This window comes from Podarcis melisellensis (genome assembly GCF_964234715.1).
Source record: "Podarcis melisellensis genome assembly, chromosome: 6".
NCBI lineage: Eukaryota > Metazoa > Chordata > Lepidosauria > Squamata > Lacertidae > Podarcis > Podarcis melisellensis.
This window is the reverse complement of record NC_138538.1, coordinates 74,512,245-74,530,595: the sequence shown is the minus strand read 5'-3', so window position 1 is coordinate 74,530,595 and position 18,351 is coordinate 74,512,245. Positions and strand designations below refer to the sequence as shown.

The window sequence follows — 18,351 nt, the reverse complement described above, 5'->3', positions numbered from 1 at the left end:
CCATGCTTTTCAGCGTCTAAATGAAGCCGTTGACAGAACTGACCCAGAGGTTTGAACTTGTTTATATCATGCCTTTCCTCTGAGGAGCTCATGGTTCTCTCCACTCACATTTTGTACTTGCAGTGTAAAGTAGTTTGGGCTGAGAGTTGATGGTTGGCCTGAGGTCATTCACCTGTTCCTCACTGAATGGGAATTTGAACCTCAGCCCTCACTAGTCTTCATCCAGCACTAAGACTACTACGCTACACGTTAAAAATGAGAGAAGGCACATCCTCCCACTTCCTGCTGGTATTGCTCAAACTACTATTTACTGCTTCCCAAGTTTGTGCCAAAGGCTGCTGTGTCATCACCTGCTTGTCCCAGGGAAGCTGCGGAAGTCTTGAACAGTGTCTGGAGGTAGCATGAGATGGCTGAGGGCAAACAAGCTGGCATTTAGATCAGATAAGACAGGTGTAATGTGGGTGGAGAAATGTGATCTGGGTGAAGGTGTGTGTCACTGGTGTTGTATTGGGTTGCACTTCTTTTGAAGGGCTAGGTGCATACCTTGAGAGTGTGACAAGAGGTGTGAAGGCCATGTGATAAGGGCCTGCAACACCAATTCTGCACCAGCTGCACTGGCTCCTAATGCACTTCCAAGCTCAATTTTGAATGCTAGATGTTACCTTTTTAAAAGCCTAAACAGCTCAGGTCAGGTTATTTAAACAGGTCAGGTTATTTAAAGGACTATCTGCAGCAGCCTTTAAGATTGGCTGTGGAGGCCCTGCTCTTGGATTTACCCGTAAGGGTTGTCAGGTTGTCAAGCCTTGTGGCTCCACAGGAACTGTTTTTGTTTCCCTCATTACCTGCTTTTAAGTACAGTGGTACCTTGGGTTACAGATGCTTCAGGTTACAGACTCCGCTAACCCAGAAATAGTACCGCGGGTTAAGAACTTGGCTTCAGGATGAAAACAGAAATCACGAGGCGGCGGCACGGCAGCAGCGGGACGCCACATTAGTTAAAGTGGTACCTCAGGTTAAGAACAGTTTCAGGTTAAGAACAGACCTCCAGGACGAATTAAGTTCTTAACCCGAGGTACCACTGTACACTTTAATAATCTGGTTTCTTACACCAACTATTTACTGATTCATAATGCCCTTGTAATTTTAATCTTTGCTGTCATTTGATTTCTGGTTTTCATATGGTTATTACTATGCATTTTATTTTTGAATCTGTTTTATGAGTGTTATTTTGAACTGCCTCGAGAGAATGCCATAGTTCTCAAAGGCAGTATTTAACTCCTTATCTATTATGTGGTATAATTTAGTGGAGCTGTAGAATACTTAGTGTCTGGTCAGTCAAGCCACACTAGTACTATCGTAGCCTATTTACTTTTCTGTGTCAAGCCTGTTACTGAAGTGCTGCCTTCAAGTTTCAGTTTTCCAAGTGAGAAAATATTTTCTATCACTGCTGCCATAATTGAGTATTGCCTTGCTGCTTTCTATATACTAATTCCACATGGGTCTTTTGATGCTAATCTCTTACTAGTTTTATATTTGTTTGAATCAATGTGCGTGGGGGGGGGGGAACCCTTCTATTTCTGTTTCTTTGTTAATATCATTCTCCTTTGCTCTTCATATGTAAAAATCCAGTACAGCTATCTATGTCTATATAAGGTTACTTAGGAATAATTCCTACTGGGGCTTACTCTCAAGTAAGTGTGCGCATAGGCTGCTTTAAGGTTTAAAATATATGTGAATTTCTTCAGGAATTACCGTATATTGCTTCTAATTCACAGTGCATATGGAGTTCCCCATAATTAAGGCATCTTTGGGAACCTGACATGCTGGCAATAAGCAGGTGCTAGGCGATAATGTAAACAAAATGAATGCAGAGATTATAAGGCAAAATGTCTTTTGAATATGGACAGTTTTGGATTGGAGCTGTTGGGATGAATGCCTTTATTTAATTCCTTTGCATGAGGCATAATTATGTTTGGAGAGGAGATGATGGTGCAAAGAAATGATATTTGGGTAGTTTCCTATTTTCTTTGAAACCTGTTTGGTAGGGTACTTCCATTTGACTGGGCAGCGTGTCATGGAATTTTTTCTTGTCCTTTGAACTTTTCGCTCTTGTAATTTTATCCACAGGATATTGCTTCTCTTGATGCCGTTATCAGTTTGCATTGATGTCTTTGGTTTGGTCATAGCTTATTAGGTTGCCTTTTTCTTAAAAGCTGTGGTATCTCGGAGGGCATTAGCAGTTTTGGACCAAGCAGTTGCGTTCTAAGGGTGATTTGGAATTCAAGTTCTAAGGTCCATGAGTAAGACTTGTTAATTTTGTTTTATTTCAACAAATTTCTATATTGCAGTGGCTAGGCAGTATTTCAGGGCGATTTACACAAAAATAGTAGAAAGCAGTCCCCCCTCCCCTTATTAAAGGGCAACACTGATTGACCTCACCAGAAACTTTGGTGAAGAGATACAGCTTCAATTGCCATTAAAAAGTGTATAGTAGCATTTTGGATGGGAAGGGAGTTCCATCACTGGGGTGCCACCACAGAGAAGGAGTCATGATATATCAACTATGATGGGCCCCTGGAAGTATTGTTCCTACAGATCTCTGGGCCCAGGCAGGTTGATACTGGGACAGGTGTTCCTTCAAGTATTTTGTTCAGGGTTTTGATATGTCAACAGCAACACCTTGAGTTGGGCATAGCAGCAGTAGCAACCAGTGCTACTCTCATAAAACTGCTGTTGTATGGTTACAATAAGCCACCCCACTTGGCTCTTGGGCTGCCACATTCTGTACTAGTTGTAGCTTCTGAACAGTCTTCAAGGGTAGCCCCATGTAGATCACAGGATAATAAACGAAACTGGAGATGATCAGAGGGTAAGTTACTTTGGTGACTCATGCTGTCTGGGCATCAAGTGGCAATCCTGTTTCTAGGAGTATCCCCAGACTATGAACTGCTCTTTCACAGGTAGTGCAGCCCTGTCTAAAACAGGTTGTTTACCACCTACTCATAGCATAGTTCTGCCTTACCAGGATTCATTCTGTTTATGTATACACTTAACAGTTTATGTATATATAATCTATGCAAGGACCTTGGGATGGAAACACCTGATTATTGATTATCATTGAATTAGGGTGGGTATGGAAGATGTTTGTATGAGAGATGTTGTATCTATGAAAAGCAGTGGCCAAACTTGAAACGGTATTTTAAAATGGCTGAGTTTGACAATTTCCTATTATCTTTGTGTTTTTTGCTCCAGAGGAAGTGCATGTTGAGAGGTCCAGAAGTCATTTAGAGGAGAATAGCCATGGACTATTTCAATACATAAGTCAGGAGTGACAACCTTTACCCACCTAATACTTAATGACAATTCTGAGGCCTCGCCAGTTGGTGAAAATGTACTGCCCAGAATCAGATTTGTATCTCTTTTATTGAGCTGTTTCAGTTTTAGAAGATATGTGACGTGGTTCCTTGTTGCCAAGACCCGTTTCTTGAGTTCCATTATGGTGTTGAAATGCATGCACAAATGTTCAGCTAGATGGCTGTTTTGTAATAACTTATTAGCAAGGCTTGGCCAATTGTTAGCTGTTCGGGTTGCATGAAAGTAGCTCAAAATAATTGTATGATGATATGGAGTTGGAATATTAGGTATAGTTATAGGTTTAACATTGCCTTTGATTTTTGTGTAACTTTTACAGCCTAATCTTACTCATATTTATTTGGAAGTAAATTTGTCCACCACTACTGGACTCTTTTTGAAACTTAAGTGCAATCCTATACATATCTACTCAGATGTAAGCCCCAGTAAATTCAATAGGACATGCACTCAGGTAAGTATATATAGGGCTGCAGCCTAATTATGCATAGGGTTACAGTGTAACAGTTCATTCATAAGCACTCTGGAACAAAAAAATGGCTGCTTTTGGTAGCTAGTTAAAAATCTGTGCTTACTAGAGATTCTAAGTGTTAATAATATTTAAAAGTATTACTGTATTCTATAGTTTAAAAATGGTACATGTCTAATGTTATTGGTGTAGTGTTGCTCTATAGGATTACAAATAAGCATTTGTTCAAACAAACAGAACTGGTGCACAGTAAAGGTGCGCAGGGCACTAACAAAATAAACTGCCTGTATAGCATCATTTTGCATTTGGGAGAAACAATTCCGAAGGGAAAAAATGTACAGAAGGCTGCTTCTGCACATATATTTCAGCTTCTGGTTTTATGGATCAACAGGAAGCCATTAGCTTAGGGAGAATATTGGTGGCATTAAGAATTTTAAAACAAAAAAATTCCTTCCAGTAGCTCCTTAAAGACCAACTAAGTCAGTTCTTGGTATGAGCTTTCGTGTGCATGCACACTTCTTCAGATATCTGAAGAGTGTATCTGAAGAAGTGTGCATGCACACGAAAGCTCATACCAAGAACTGACTTAGTTGGTCTTTAAGGTGCTACTGGAAGGAATTTTTTTGTTTTGACTATGGCAGACCAACACGGCTACCTATCTGTATTAAGAATTTTGCTACTGATTATAGTTAGATAGACCATGACTTTATAGTTACTAAATCAGCCCTTAGTTTTAAAAAGCAGACAGGATCCACTCAGTGACAATTCATGCTAGATCTATGAATTATTTTCAGTTCAATCTTGCCATCAGGTTTGCATGGGGAATTGGCAAAATGGTAAAAACAGAGATAGCTAAAAAGTGGTGCTCTTAGCACAGAATTGATAAGCATACGTCCCATATAAGTATATGTGCTCCAAACTTTGTTTTATGGTTTTGAATCAAATACTTTGAACACAAGCTAAACACAGTCATGTGTGTTCCAGATTTTGTTTGCTTTGCCTAGCAGATTAAATCAATGCACCTTGAAAAAAAATTATCTCATTTGTCAACACTCTTTGGAAATTGTTTCTTAATAAGGTCTGTAAATTGCCCCCCAAAGAACCTCATTGGATTTCCTGCTGAAATTAGAAATTGTCTACAGGGTTGTGATCTAGTCTCTCGGGGTTATGGCTAATTGATACAACACTGTTTTGGTAGGCTGCACAAATCATGTCTGTTAAACATATTTAATGTAAAGCATAGATACTCTTCCAAGTTATAGACATTTTATAGGTCTAAGCCTGGTTCTTATGAAGTGCTTTTAATCTGCACCAGGGATTTTCAAAGTGTTATAGGAAACCTTGGGCTTTTCTGGAGGTTTATTAAGCTTTACCAGTAAGATCAGTAATGGAGGTTCCTTCACATCACTATTGATCTTACCCTGTAATTTACAACCACTTGAGAGTGTTGGGTGTATCCTAGGATGCACTTTCGGTTCATGCAGGACATTTAGCTATATGAAATGTACTGTAGTTAAAACTCTGTACCTCCTAGAACAAATAGGCTTAGAAACTCGGATATATATGTATATATAGACACCAAATGGCACCTTAAACCTAGGTTACGGTCGCCACAACGGAATGTCTACTCACCAGGGAGTTGGACTCCCTGACCCTTGGGGTCCCTTCCAACACTACAGTTCTATGATTCTATGATCTCAACAACATCGCTTGCTCTTACAGCAATTCACTTGTCCTAGCATGCAAGGAGGAGGAAAAACACACAGTGGAAATGGGAAATGGTATTAACAATGGACTAAGGCAGAGGTTTTTTAAACCATGGTTGCCAACCTGGTGTCCAGTAATCTCCACGTAGTCGCAATTGGACCTGCACCAGTAGTAAAACGTGCCTGACACTTGGGGAATTTCGAACACTGAGTCAAACGATGTGTCTCACTTCTCTTCATTTTACTCAGTGTGCCTTGTTTCATATTCTACAAGGAAAAATGAGTTACGAGTGTGAGGTGGTCACCAATGGCATTTGGGGAACTCCACTTGTATTTTCCTTGTCCAAACTACATGGGGACAGAGTGATGTGGCTAGGCTGTAGGTCTTGGTTTGTGAGCTCTGCTTCTCTCCTAGTTTATGTTCCTGGGAAAGTCTTGTGATTGGCTACTGAGCTAGTATTTTGTCTTCTGTGGCTTTGGGGTTTGTTGCCTTGAATCAGTGATGGCCAAACTTGGCCCTCCAGCTGTTTGGGGGACTACAATTCCCATCATCCCTGACCTCTGGTCCTGTTAGCTAGGAATGATGGGAATTGTAGTCCCCAAACAGCTGGAGGGCCAGGTTTGGCCATCACTGCCTTGAATTCTTCTTTTTGTGTGGGTATTTTGCTGCCGTTAATTCACACCAGTGTTGTGGGGATACTGGACCCAGCCCTTGAGAAGGATAAGTTTCCAACTAGGGTTGCCATATTTTGAAAAGCAAAAGAGAGGATGCTATGGCGGCCATTCAAAGCAAATAAATGCAATTTGTCCCAAATTTTACCCCCGGAAAAGAAGGCGTGTTCTGGGAAAAAGAGGACACATGGCAACCCTAGTTCTGACTTACCTGGGCACTCCTCTTTAACTCCCTTCCTTTCCCTCCCTTATGCTGTCACAGTTACAACTGTGTAGCTGGCTGACTTAAAGTTATGATGGCACAATGATGACACAGCACTGTCATAACTTTTACTTTTGAGTTATCCTGGTGTAGAGGATGTAGTGAAAATCATATCCCTTGCCCAGCTGGCATAACTTGAGAGGTCAGGGCCAATCTATTTAGTGTGTGTGTTGGTATTAGAAAGGTTTTAAAACTATAGTTGCAATTCAAGAAAGCTGGACTGTGAGCAGGGAATAAACTTGTATGCAGCAAAAGGTGTTTTTCTTTAATAGAGCCCAATCACCCTGCTGGACACCTCCAGGTTTATGCATACTTGTTTCGCTTCTACCCACGGCTGTTGAGAGTTGTAGCTTCTGTGTTTCATGTTGTTATTTAAATTGACATGATTGTTGCTTTGCTTATACTCCATTGACAATCCATGCCTGAATTAAGGAACTCCCCCCCCCCTTCTTCTTCTTCCCTTAACAGGCTGAAGAATGATGTCTGCCTTCAGTAAACTCAATTTGGGTGTTGCTGTTAGCAGTTTTGCTATATCTCAACTTCTCTTCCACGTGCTCAGTTCTTGGATTTCTGCACGTGTAACTTCTGGTTTTAGCAGTCTTGACCAAAAGAAGAAGATCGAATGGAATTCAAGGTAAAGTTTATAAACAATGGGATACAACTATTAATAGATTTTCAAAAACTTGTAACAATTCAGTTGTGCTTCCTAGCACACTTGCCAAAAGAACATACTGGTACCTCGAAAAATCAATTGATCTTAGTTCCTTTGTTTGGGTACCGTAAAAATATTTGTTTTCTTTACACAAAAGCTGCTTTAGATGTTATATGTTGAAAAGTGAGATATAAATTGAAATAATAAATAAGTACTGATAAAAAAATTTGAAATTAAAGTGACTTGAGTTAGAATTTAAAAATATTAATGAACCTTGGTTGCCATTTTGATGCTGTCTTTAACTTTGTTTACATAGTGTGCATATTACTGAGTTGTAGAAAAATATATGTGGTTACCTAGGGGTGCCATCTTATTTACTGGCCCTGCTTCTGTGCTTTTAAGAGCAGTCAGTTGCATATAAACTAATGTAAGCTTTCTCTGTTACTTCAGTTCAGTACTAGAAAACTTCATCTGCTGAGTGTTTACTGTTAAATGAGCAAAAATGGGCAAAGTGGAAACAGTGTTGTCTTGTCCTAAATAAACTGATAAGAGCACAAGAAGTACTTTTTATGGAATTTAGTATGAGACTTATAAGGAAATATTGGATGGTATCCTGTTTGCTGATTCCTTGCCTTCCATGAATTGACCACTGAGATGCAGTTTATGTTTGTTCTTAATTATGAAAATATACACACCAACTGATTTGTGATAGGCACATCTTGCCTGCGATCCTCCTGCCCCCCACTGCAGATATGCATTGCATTTTGTTGCCTAAGTGATATTTTGCAGAACTCTTGTGGGAGAAACCATTAATCTCATACAAAAATATAGCTTTATCAGTTCGCACGGCACTTTACAGAGTTCAAGAGGACAGGTCCCTGCTCTGAGGAATTTCCGTTTTAAAATTTGACACGGGGAAAATGAACTACTTAGCAATTTATAAAATAGTGCTCTAAATGCATCTTTCACATTGAAAGTATTGCAGTTGAATGTGAGATCTACTTGTGGTGTAAGGAAAAATACTACTCCATATTTCTAAGAGAATATACTTAGTGGTGCGCATCTTTCTCTGTTGGAGTGGTGCCAAATGAATGGATATTGGAAGACTGTTTACCAATTGCCGTTAAAGGAGTGGCATTACAACAGGCAAAGTTTGTGTTAGGCGTTTCTTAACTGAAGCCCCAAAGTGAGTGGAAGATAATGTTTGTTCAGTGTTTTATCTCTGAGATGTGTGGTGAACCCACAAAAGTTTCACTTTCTTTCTGTAAATTTCTCTTTTCTTAAGTGAAGCTTAAACAACATCAATTCAAGTTTCTGATACCTGATGTGTTAAGCTGGGACAGTTATCTGCAGAGTGTATGAAGCACTTTGAACCTTGGGACACAAATGACAGTGGCCAGAGATGGACTTCAGTCTTTCAAATTTCAGCAGCACCCTGTGAGGCCAAAATTTTGTGCCTCCCACCTCTGGTCTTCCATTCTGCTCAATTCTCTACGGACATAGTTGTGGCGCCCTGTGGTACTCCCTAGACTTGGTGCCCAGTATGGCAGAACTATAGCTCTGCCCTAAATCTGCTTCTGCAATGGCCTTTTGAAAATGAATAGTACAGTGGCACCTCGGGTTACAGGCGCTTCAGGTTACAGACGCTTCAGGTTACAGACTCCGCTAACCCAGAAATATTACCTCGGGTTAAGAACTTGGCTTCAGGAGGAGAACAGAAATCGTGCAGCGGCGGCGCAGCAGCAGCGGGAGGACCCATTAGCTAAAGTGGTGCTTCAGGTTAAGAACAGTTTCAGATTAAGAACAGATCTCCAGAACGAATTAAGTTCTTAACCCGAGGTACCATTGTATATAATAACAGGGAACCCCCTTTTTTGGTGTTATCCTACTCTTTCTTTGTAGGGAGCCTGGTAGCTAAGGTCTCCCTCTCTCACTATGAAGTAAACTAGATAATGGCCTGCAATGGGTGAGTTCTTTGAAACTCATATCTGCCCATCTTTTGGATGGCATTGCCGTATAATAATAATAATACAGTTTCCTACATGCAGAACAAGCACTTTGAAACATTCTAATGTAGGTGACTCTCAACTCAAAACTATTTTCCTTGGATACTATTTTGCAATCTGTATTAATGGCAGGCTTTTCTGACTGAGGTTTAAATATTTTGAGAATTTCTAGAAGCATATAATTGTTGCACCCAGCTCCCCCAATTTTAAGTCCAGTTAATTCCTAATTGGGTTGTGTTTTTTCTTTTCTTTTCAGGACGGTATCATCATTCCATGCCTTGTTGGTTGGAGTATTTTGTTTGTATATTTTATTGTACGATGAAGCTGTAAATGCTGACCATGTTTGGTAAGGCACATTCTTGCTTGTAAATCTTCTCTCCCCTTTTCCTTGCCCCACTCGACTGTTCCATTGCTCTTCACTATGCTACTCAAATTATTTCCAGACTTAATTTAAAGCATAAGACATTTACCTCTACCAATTGTACAAAAGTTCTAAAGTGTTGTTTCTTATTTGTGTTGGCTATAATGTGGAGAAGAATTCTGAGGCTCTGGATTATCAGAGTTGCTTATTGAAGTTGCCTTTACAGTGATAAAATTCATTTAAGCTTCCTCACTGATACCATCATCACCACCTTCTGTCTAAATAAATACTGTTTACCGCTATGACCATTGTTTACCCAGGTATTTGATGGCTGAAGGATGCTGCTCCTGGCAACCATGAAACCACTGGATAAGAGAATGTTACAATGCCTTTTTGTGTGTGTTTTGCTTGTGGATGTGTTTGCTGCCCTGGGCTCCTTCGAGAGGAAGAACGGGATATAAATTTAATAAGTAAATAATAACATGAGATACCACAAATAAAACGTGTGGATGAGAACTCTGTGGCAGCATTAAGAATTAGACAGCCAATACTGTGCATACTTTTTCTTAATAAGGTGCTGATGCAGGTAGCTGAGGTTCAGCATGGTTTGCTGGTATAAACTCTGCATGAAATTATAGATTCCTTTTTCAGAATCTCTGTTTGAGGCCACTTTGCTTCCTAAAACGTTTTGTAAAGATGACACAAAGCATTGCAAAACAAGGGTAGTCTTTCTAGAAAATGAATGTTGGTATTGATCTTGCATTTTTACTGAAAAGCAGCACAAGAGAAATGTGGCTAGTTGCTATTGGAAGCAACTCATTGGATTGTGTGCTTTTTATTCCCTTTACCTGCTCTTAATTCCACCTGGGGAGCATTACAATAATAACGGGTTAGATTTCTGTACAGGGGATGGGGGGAGGACTTACCTGATTTTAAATATATTAAGAAACTGACATAAATCTACTGACATAAACTTTCTTAAATGCCTGATTATTCAGGGAGAGAACTAGTTTCCTTTGTTAGACTAGGAGTTCTTTGGATCAGCTTTGAAATAGTTTCAATCTTCAGTTAGCTGTGATTTAGCTAGCATGTTGGGGAATAAGAAGGTTTAAAGGCTATATTAAGCTCTTCTTTCAGCAGCATCTACTTGTCTAATGCAGTAAAAAGTGCCTGATTCTTTCTCTACCACCGCTACTAAGTTTTTAATAGCAAATAAAATGTAGGATTCCACTTCCGTTGCTGAAGATCAAACTGGAGCTTCTCATTAATTTTGAAGCTTCAAGTTTTTGTTGCTGGTTTTGAGGCGTACAGTGGTGTGTACAGAAATAATTCCCTTCTGGATTCATATTTTCAGCTAATTTGTGGAGTGGGACAGTAGTTCTTGGCACTGCAGTTTGTATGCCTTATCTGCATATGTCTGCTGAGTTTCAGTTTGTTCTCATACTTTCCTTTTTAAAAAAATAATCAAGCAACAATTGCCAGAAAACTGTGCAAACATCTTCACAAGAAAATTCAGCTACAACTTGCTGTTGGCTCGCTATCATGAGAATCAAGGTGAAATGTTATTCATGATGGGCAGAGCAATCTAAGCCCTCCCTCCTTATGCTGGGCTTGGGGGAGAGAGTTGAAATGGAGGTATCCCTCTGTCCAGCTTTCCCAGGTAAGTTGGTTACTGCTGGAGTAACACTAGCGTCACTTTGTGCTCACTTCCCCCTTCTCCACAATGTGTGTGTGTGTGTTGGGGGAAGACTACCTGTAAGATCCATGCTGGCAGCAGCCTGTAGAAAATGAGGTGTTGTGAAAGTGATGAGGGAATGAACCACCCTGTATATTTTGGTTCCCGATCCAGGCCTATTTGTTGCTCTCGGTTGTGCACAGCAGTCTACTTACTCCCGTCCATCCTGGCTTCAAATGCTTTGATGGCCCCAAAGCTCTGTACATCCCTGCTGTGGGTGTTGGATTGCAACCGAAACCTAGGATCACTTTTTTTTAAGTGAGCACATTGTTTTAAGTGGAAACAAACTTGCTTCTACTTATTAGGCCTAAATGGTTTTATACAATTTACATTGATGCAATGTTTATACACTGTGTAGAACCTGGACAAGGATGCGGGTGGCGCTGTGGGTTAAAGCCTCAGCGCCTAGGACTTGCCGATCGAAAGGTCAGCGGTTCGAAACCCCGCAGTGGGGTGCGCTCCCGTCGTTCGGTCCCAGCGCCTGCCAACCTAGCAGTTCGAAAGCACCTTCGGGTGCAAGTAGATAAATAGGGACTGCTTACCAGCGGGAAGGTAAACGGTGTTCCGTGTGCTGCGCTGGCTCGCCAGATGCAGCTTGTCACGCTGGCCACGTGACCCGGAAGTGTCTGCGAACAGCGCTGGCTCCCAGCCTATAGACTGAGATGAGCGCACAACCCTAGAGTCTGGCAAGACTGGCCCGTATGGGCAGGGGTACCTTTACCTTTACCTTTAGAACCTGGACGCATGTGGTCTATCTATGATTGGAATTCCCTTTGCACACTCCTTTTGATGTTTAGTACAGCAAGAGTTTGCTTTCCATTTTTTGATTAGTCCGCCATGGTTTGATTTTAGTTGACTTTATGACTGATGATAAACACTGAAATGCTGATGAAATTGAAACGATATTGTATGATCATGGTTTAAAATTTGCCTTCTCCCTAGAGAAGGCAGACTTAAGCTCCAAAGTCAGTTTATGAAAGATTTTCTTTTTTAATTAGGAACTCTTTCTTGCCATTTGAGAATTGGAACAATTAGAGGCAAATATAATTAAGTCTGGGAAATTGCAATCTAAATGTAGGTGAAAATTACAGGGGAATGACAAGCTTGCCACAGCCACTTTTCTTCCTTTTATGTTGGCTACATTCTTCAGGTAAAAGGTTGCAATGAAGATTCACAAAACTTAGATTTATTTAAGGCTCAAAAATAGGTCTTGCATTAATTTGAAGCCTAATCCTCTGTCTTGTCTATCAGGTTCATATGTTGCATCACTGGGGATCATTGTGTACATGTGAGATATATCTGTAGTGTGTCTCTCATAAACTCCTCATCATTCTCAATTGCTTTTGCCTGGCTAGAATGTGTCCTTGAAGTGTGATAATGCCTTTTGCTTGCCAGGATGAAGGATGGAGAGATTTTGCAGGAGGGTGTATGTCCAGCCTCAGACTTTTGTGAGGCTGGAATGTGACTCTTTCTGCATCTGTTGCTCCACCCATTTTTACCTCTGGCCCCACCTATTCCTGGCATGTAGCCCCTGCATTTGTTGCAGATTTGTGTTTTATTGTTTATGCAACTACAAAGACAGGATAAAATAGTTTTTGACTCCCTGTGTCTCTTCTATGAGACAAGCGGGGGATTGTTTTGTATTATCAAACTGTATTAATAAAAATGTTTTAAAATTTGAAAAACAAACAAAAAATCCAAATGTTTGCCCATGCAGATAAATGACTCTTGGGCTGAAAAAGCTTCTCCACCTCCATTTTCATCTATACATCTAGCCTAATCAGTAAAGGTTTGGGAGCAGAAGACACAGGACAATCTACCATTTCCTGCGTACAGAGTCACAACCCATCGAACCCCCATAAAGGGTGAAGGTGGTGGCAGAAAGATTGACAGACTGGTTTGGCCATCAGTCAGTAATAGATTAGCATGTTGCTTGTTGGCCCTATAAAAACTAGCAAAGCAGCAGAAAGAAAGAGGAAAAATGTCACAGAATGGCTCTGAAAACCATTGGTATAAAGAGGCCAAAATCGTGTTCTATGGCTTGCAAGTGAACAAGACTAGAGAGGCCCAAGTAGTTTTACTTTTTCAGTGAAGAGTGAAGAGTTTCTCCATCTTCCATAGTCCATACTCTTAATAAGCTATTTGTTGAAGAGCTGCTACTTTGCCTTTTTGTCATCTGTCACGGTTAGTTAAATATTTCTTATTTCCTACACCATCCCAAATTGTGTGGGAGGGTAGAAAAGGGGGCATGACGGCAGGCAGGGTGTTTTTCTGGGGCAAGGAGGCAAATATTTCCATGTGTGTTAACTAATATACATATATGTACTTGTCATGCATGTGTTATAATTTTGCATCCTTTGTGTCATTGTTTATAGGGGTGAGCCTTCTACAGTGCAACTAAACCTTGCTATTACTTCAGGCTACCTCATTTCTGGTAAAGTATACAACGTTATTTGTAAAGTTTGTTGTAACTTGCACCATGCACAACTTAACTTTTTACAATAATAATATCTACCAAGCCTTTAGGAAACCCTGTTTCTTAGAAAGCAGAATTCACCTTCCTTGCCTTTTGTGTTGGGAGTGGGGGGAACATGCTGGTGGGAAATATGATTATATGCTTACCAACAATATTGTAATGTTGTAAGCTTATAGTTCCTCTGCCAGCTTCTAATACTCCAAGGCTGAATACAGCCAGTCATTCCTCTGAAGCAACAGGAATTACCCTCCCCTCCCCCCTGCCCCACTGCAGTAACCCTGATCTGGCACCAGTAATTTGATAACTGTAGCAGTGCAACGAAGGGGAAGAGAAGCTAACTAAACCAGATGGCAAGCATCTTCTGGTCGGTTCAGTTTTGTTCCTGTGAAAGTTGAACCTACCCCCCCCCCCCCGCCCCCTGTCCATCTTAAAGGGCTGCAAAAAATGCATACGTGAATATGCATCTTTTCTTTTAGGCCCTAAAACTTATGGCAAAACCAAAAATAATTTTCAAAAGTGCTTTCGGCATTGTGGGGTGGGATTTATTATTAACTGTGGATGCTGTGCAGGGGTAATGGATAGCAACATCCAAGCAACCATATGGAATTTGAAACAACTTTAAAATTGGCTTGATTATTTATACCTGATGTTCATATTAGTGGGAAGCAGCACTGTCATATGATTAGGTGCCACAATCCAGGCTTGGGGCTCTATTTCCTGATGATATGCTGGAAACTATAACCCTTATACCACGAAAAAGGGTTGCAATCTATTTTATAGCTGCCCTTTGCCAATCCTTCACTTTTCTGATTGTCAGTAGTTTGACATCCCACTGCAGTGGGATGTTTGGACTTGGTTTTTTTTAATAGATTGCATTAAATATATCCCCAATGGAACTGGCAAGTAGACTATTATTATTTTATCATTCTAATTGATTTATACCAATATCTATCTAGTGGCTCTGTTCATGGGTGCTTTCAGTTTTATTCTGTGAAAGGAGGAAAGCTCAGCACGTTCGCTAAAAATGTCAGCAGCACATGAAGCACTTTCCCCAGCATAAGATTGAAATCCCCTGTACACTTTATATTGCAAGTCTCAGTTTCAGTGCTATGACCTCCTAAGATTTCTTAAGGGAAACTACTATTGTATTCAATTTCTGCAACAAAATTATTCAACTCTCTGGTGCAGAAGTGTTAAACTTGAACAGCCTACCCGATAATTTGCATGTGCGTGTTTTGAGACAAAATGGTGAACAACATAAATGCCTTTCAAGGCCGGTCCTATCCACACATACACAAAATCTACCTGAAACAGTGGACACCTGCATTCAAGTCAACACATGGCAGCAACATGGGAGTCATGGGAAAGCTTTGACAGGCTAAGTATTGTATAATGGCTACTCATGGAGAAAGGGTTTTATATAGCGTTGCTTAGGATGAGGTGCCGCATTGCTGTGTCACCATGCTATAGCTTGGCACTGGCTGGTGTGTATTGCAGACAGAGACACCCAACACTGTATTTATATTTCTGCTCTCAGCTTTCACTTCAGGAATTATTACAGATTCTTTGTAGCATAGATTAGGAGAAGCATTGTCACTTGCTGAGTATTTGCATGATTTGATACCTATTTTAATTCTTCTTCCTTGCCCCCAAATGATTGCCTATTAAATGCTTTAAGATGAAATACAATGATTGAAGAAAATTACTGAGCCTTTCATTTCTCTCTCTTTCTTTTAGATTTGTTGCTTATTATTTTCTACTGGAATGCGATTGGGGATATATATTTTGTAATTCACCATTTAGTAGCTCTGTATGCTTACTACTTTGTACTGGTGAGTGTTGTATTGTTTTTGTAATAGCAGAGCAAGGAGCCATGTGGGATTCATAATTTGAACGTTATTAGTCATTTATAGAGCGCCATCCATGTGCATAGTGCTTTCTAAAGAATGAAAGGAGAGGTCCCTGCCCTAATGACAGAAGAAAGGGATGGCAATGGGGGTGGAGTAAAAAGGTGAGGGATATTAAAATATTTGGGCTACACATACTTAGTTATAGGAAAGTTTGGGGTCTAGGGGATCATAGCAATGTCTTCACAGAAATATAATTTTTAACAAATTTAAAACTTGCACATTATATAGCATCTAACTGTTCCAGCAGCCAGTGCAAATATTTGAGCAGAGTTGTAATATGCTGATGGAACCTCACTCCTGTCAGCAGTTGTGTTGCAGCTTCCTATTTTTCAGGTGGCACCAGGGACCCAGTTACTTTGATTGGCTCTTCTTTGGTTCAAATGCCAGTGCAGAGAGCCTTTAGAAGAGGCATTGATGAGGTTCACATTTGGTAGTTCTACTCTGTTATTTGTGTACCTTTTTTTTTTTACTTGTTTGTAACTAACTAATTTCCCTCATGATTCAAAACTTCTTTTCTACAGAGCACAGTCTTATTTGGGACGATGTGCTGACAGTTTAAAAAAATTATGAGCAACCGGAATGTTTGTAAGCATTACATAAGAGCTTAGCAGCAGAGCCAATGGCAAAGGAAGGCTCATCTCCATTAGCTGAAGCCAGAGCTCTTGCAAACAAAGCTACAGAGGTCTCTGATAATGCAACTTGTTTCTGTTGAGTATGTGGTTTTGTGGGTTAATGGGTAAAACTACAATTTTGTCAGCAGATCTTAATTTCATATCTCATCTGATCCTTCTTGAACCATTTCAAGTACCCTAAAAGGTCACCAACCTGGGTTTGACCTTTCTAGAAGATATAATTCAGTTTTGAACATTATACAATTTTAACAACAGAATGCAAGGTGCATTAAGTACTTGGTGTACATAGGTGGTGTGGGAACCAAACTGAGGGAGTTTAAGCACTTTTCTAAAGTATATTCTGTTTAATTATGTACATTGAATTTGGCATTTTGTAGAAATATATATAGTTTATTTCAATTTGTATATTTAATCTTGTATAATTTTTTTTCTACTGCTTTTCTGAGACTTTCTCTCTCTATATATATTTCTGATTGTGATAATGCTTATTTTATCTAGGAAAGAGGACTGCTGGCATACTTTGCTAATTTTCGTCTGCTTGCAGAAATATCTACCCCTTTTGTGAATCAGCGGTAGGTGACATTTTCTTACATTAATAAGCTGTTCTTAACTTGCCTGTTGCCAAGAGTATGTATTTCAGGGACTACACAGCAAGACCTGTGTTCAGGTCTTTGCTCCAATACGGTTCATTCAGTAGGTAGTATTCCAATCCATATCAAAGTATATTAGAAATGGCAGTAAAGGTAAAGGTACCCCTGCCCGTACGGGCCAGTCGTGTCTGACTCTGGGGTTGCGCGCCCATCTCGCTTAGGAGGCCGGGGGCCAGCGCTGTCCGAAGACACTTCTGGGTCACGTGGCCGTTTACCTTCCTGCTAGTAAGCGGTCCCTATTTATCTACTTGCACCCGGGGTGCTTTCGAACTGCTAGGTTGGCAGGCGCTGGGACTGAGCAACGGGAGCGCACCCCGCCGCGGGGATTCGAACCGCCGACCTGACTATCGGCAAGTCCTAGGCGCTGAGGTTTTACCCACAGCGCCACCCGCGTCCCTCAGAGTAGTCCACTTCAAAGGGTTGTTGTGAAGGCAAGCATGTTAAAGACTGTAAAAGAAAACAAACTTTGGGGAGGCATCCAAGTAAGTTATACTCAGAGTATGTCCATTGAAATTAATATTATTATTTAGGCTATTGTTTTTATTCAATCTTGTCTTACTAGATTCCAAACACAAATGTTAACGGTAGTAGCCATTTTATATACTTCTAGCATTCCTAAGTTTATTTTATATTTATTCCACCTTTCCTCCCAAAATTGCACAGGGAGGAAAGCAACAAAACAGCAAAACTACACCCACAATGTTTTAAAAGCATGTGAAAACATTTTAAAACACTCCCATATCCTCACAGTTAATAATTTCAAGGTACAGTATATTTCAGCCATCAAATGCTGGGGTGAACAGGTATGTTTTTAAATTCTTCCTGAATGTTGATAATAAAGAGAGCCAGCCACAAGGACGAGAATTTCATAAATGGGAACTACTTCCAATAAGGCCCTGTCATGGCACCACCAACAGGGCATCTGCAGCTGTTTGTAGGGCTGAAGATGGTTGATAGTGGGAGAGACACTCTTTTACATACAGATAAATTATTTTTGTTAGCCTATCAGAGCAATGAGGAACATTTTTAAACACTAGTATTAACTTTCTTAACAAAATTTTGCTTTGTATCATTAAATTTCCCCCTTTTTGTAACTGGCATAAATCCTTTCAAAGCTGCTACGCAAAATAATGTTAGCAATTACCAATTTTCAGCCAGTTTTCCTTTCTAAGCAAGACTACTTTTAGTCACATAAACTGAGGAATCTTTACATACAAGATTGGAATTCCCTTATACAAGGATACTTGAAATCTATTCAGTAAACTGATACAATTTTGGCACTTGTATTCATTGTCAGGTATTGTGTATGTGCATCCTAATCTTTTGCAAGGTATAGCCTAATTTTTTCTCTCCTGGTGGTGCTTTTTGTTAAACCGTCACTTTAATAAATTTTGGCATACATCAAAGGTTTCAGTCAAAATCTATCACAAAACATGAGCAGCCTGAGCATT

General features: G+C 40.1%; 1 protein-coding gene across 5 annotated transcripts in view; it reads left to right on the top strand.

Moving 5' to 3' along the window:
• LOC309371525 (TLC domain-containing protein 4-B-like) overlaps positions 1 to 18,351 on the top strand; it is a 30,812-nt gene that overhangs the window by 9,270 nt on the left and 3,191 nt on the right. For 3 of the 5 annotated variants that reach the window (XM_081914313.1, XM_081914310.1, XM_081914314.1), the window contains exons 2-6: positions 6,947 to 7,112; positions 9,393 to 9,482; positions 13,608 to 13,666; positions 15,446 to 15,540; positions 16,749 to 16,822. In XM_081914313.1, the coding sequence (XP_081770439.1) occupies positions 6,955 to 7,112; positions 9,393 to 9,482; positions 13,608 to 13,666; positions 15,446 to 15,540; positions 16,749 to 16,822 (476 nt within the window). In that variant the 5' untranslated portion in view covers positions 6,947 to 6,954. Of the gene's footprint in view, positions 1 to 5,486; positions 5,620 to 6,531; positions 6,621 to 6,946; positions 7,113 to 9,392; positions 9,483 to 13,607; positions 13,667 to 15,445; positions 15,541 to 16,748; positions 16,823 to 18,351 lie in introns of those variants that run through there. The other 2 variants (XM_081914312.1, XM_081914311.1) reach the window with 2 other exon arrangements.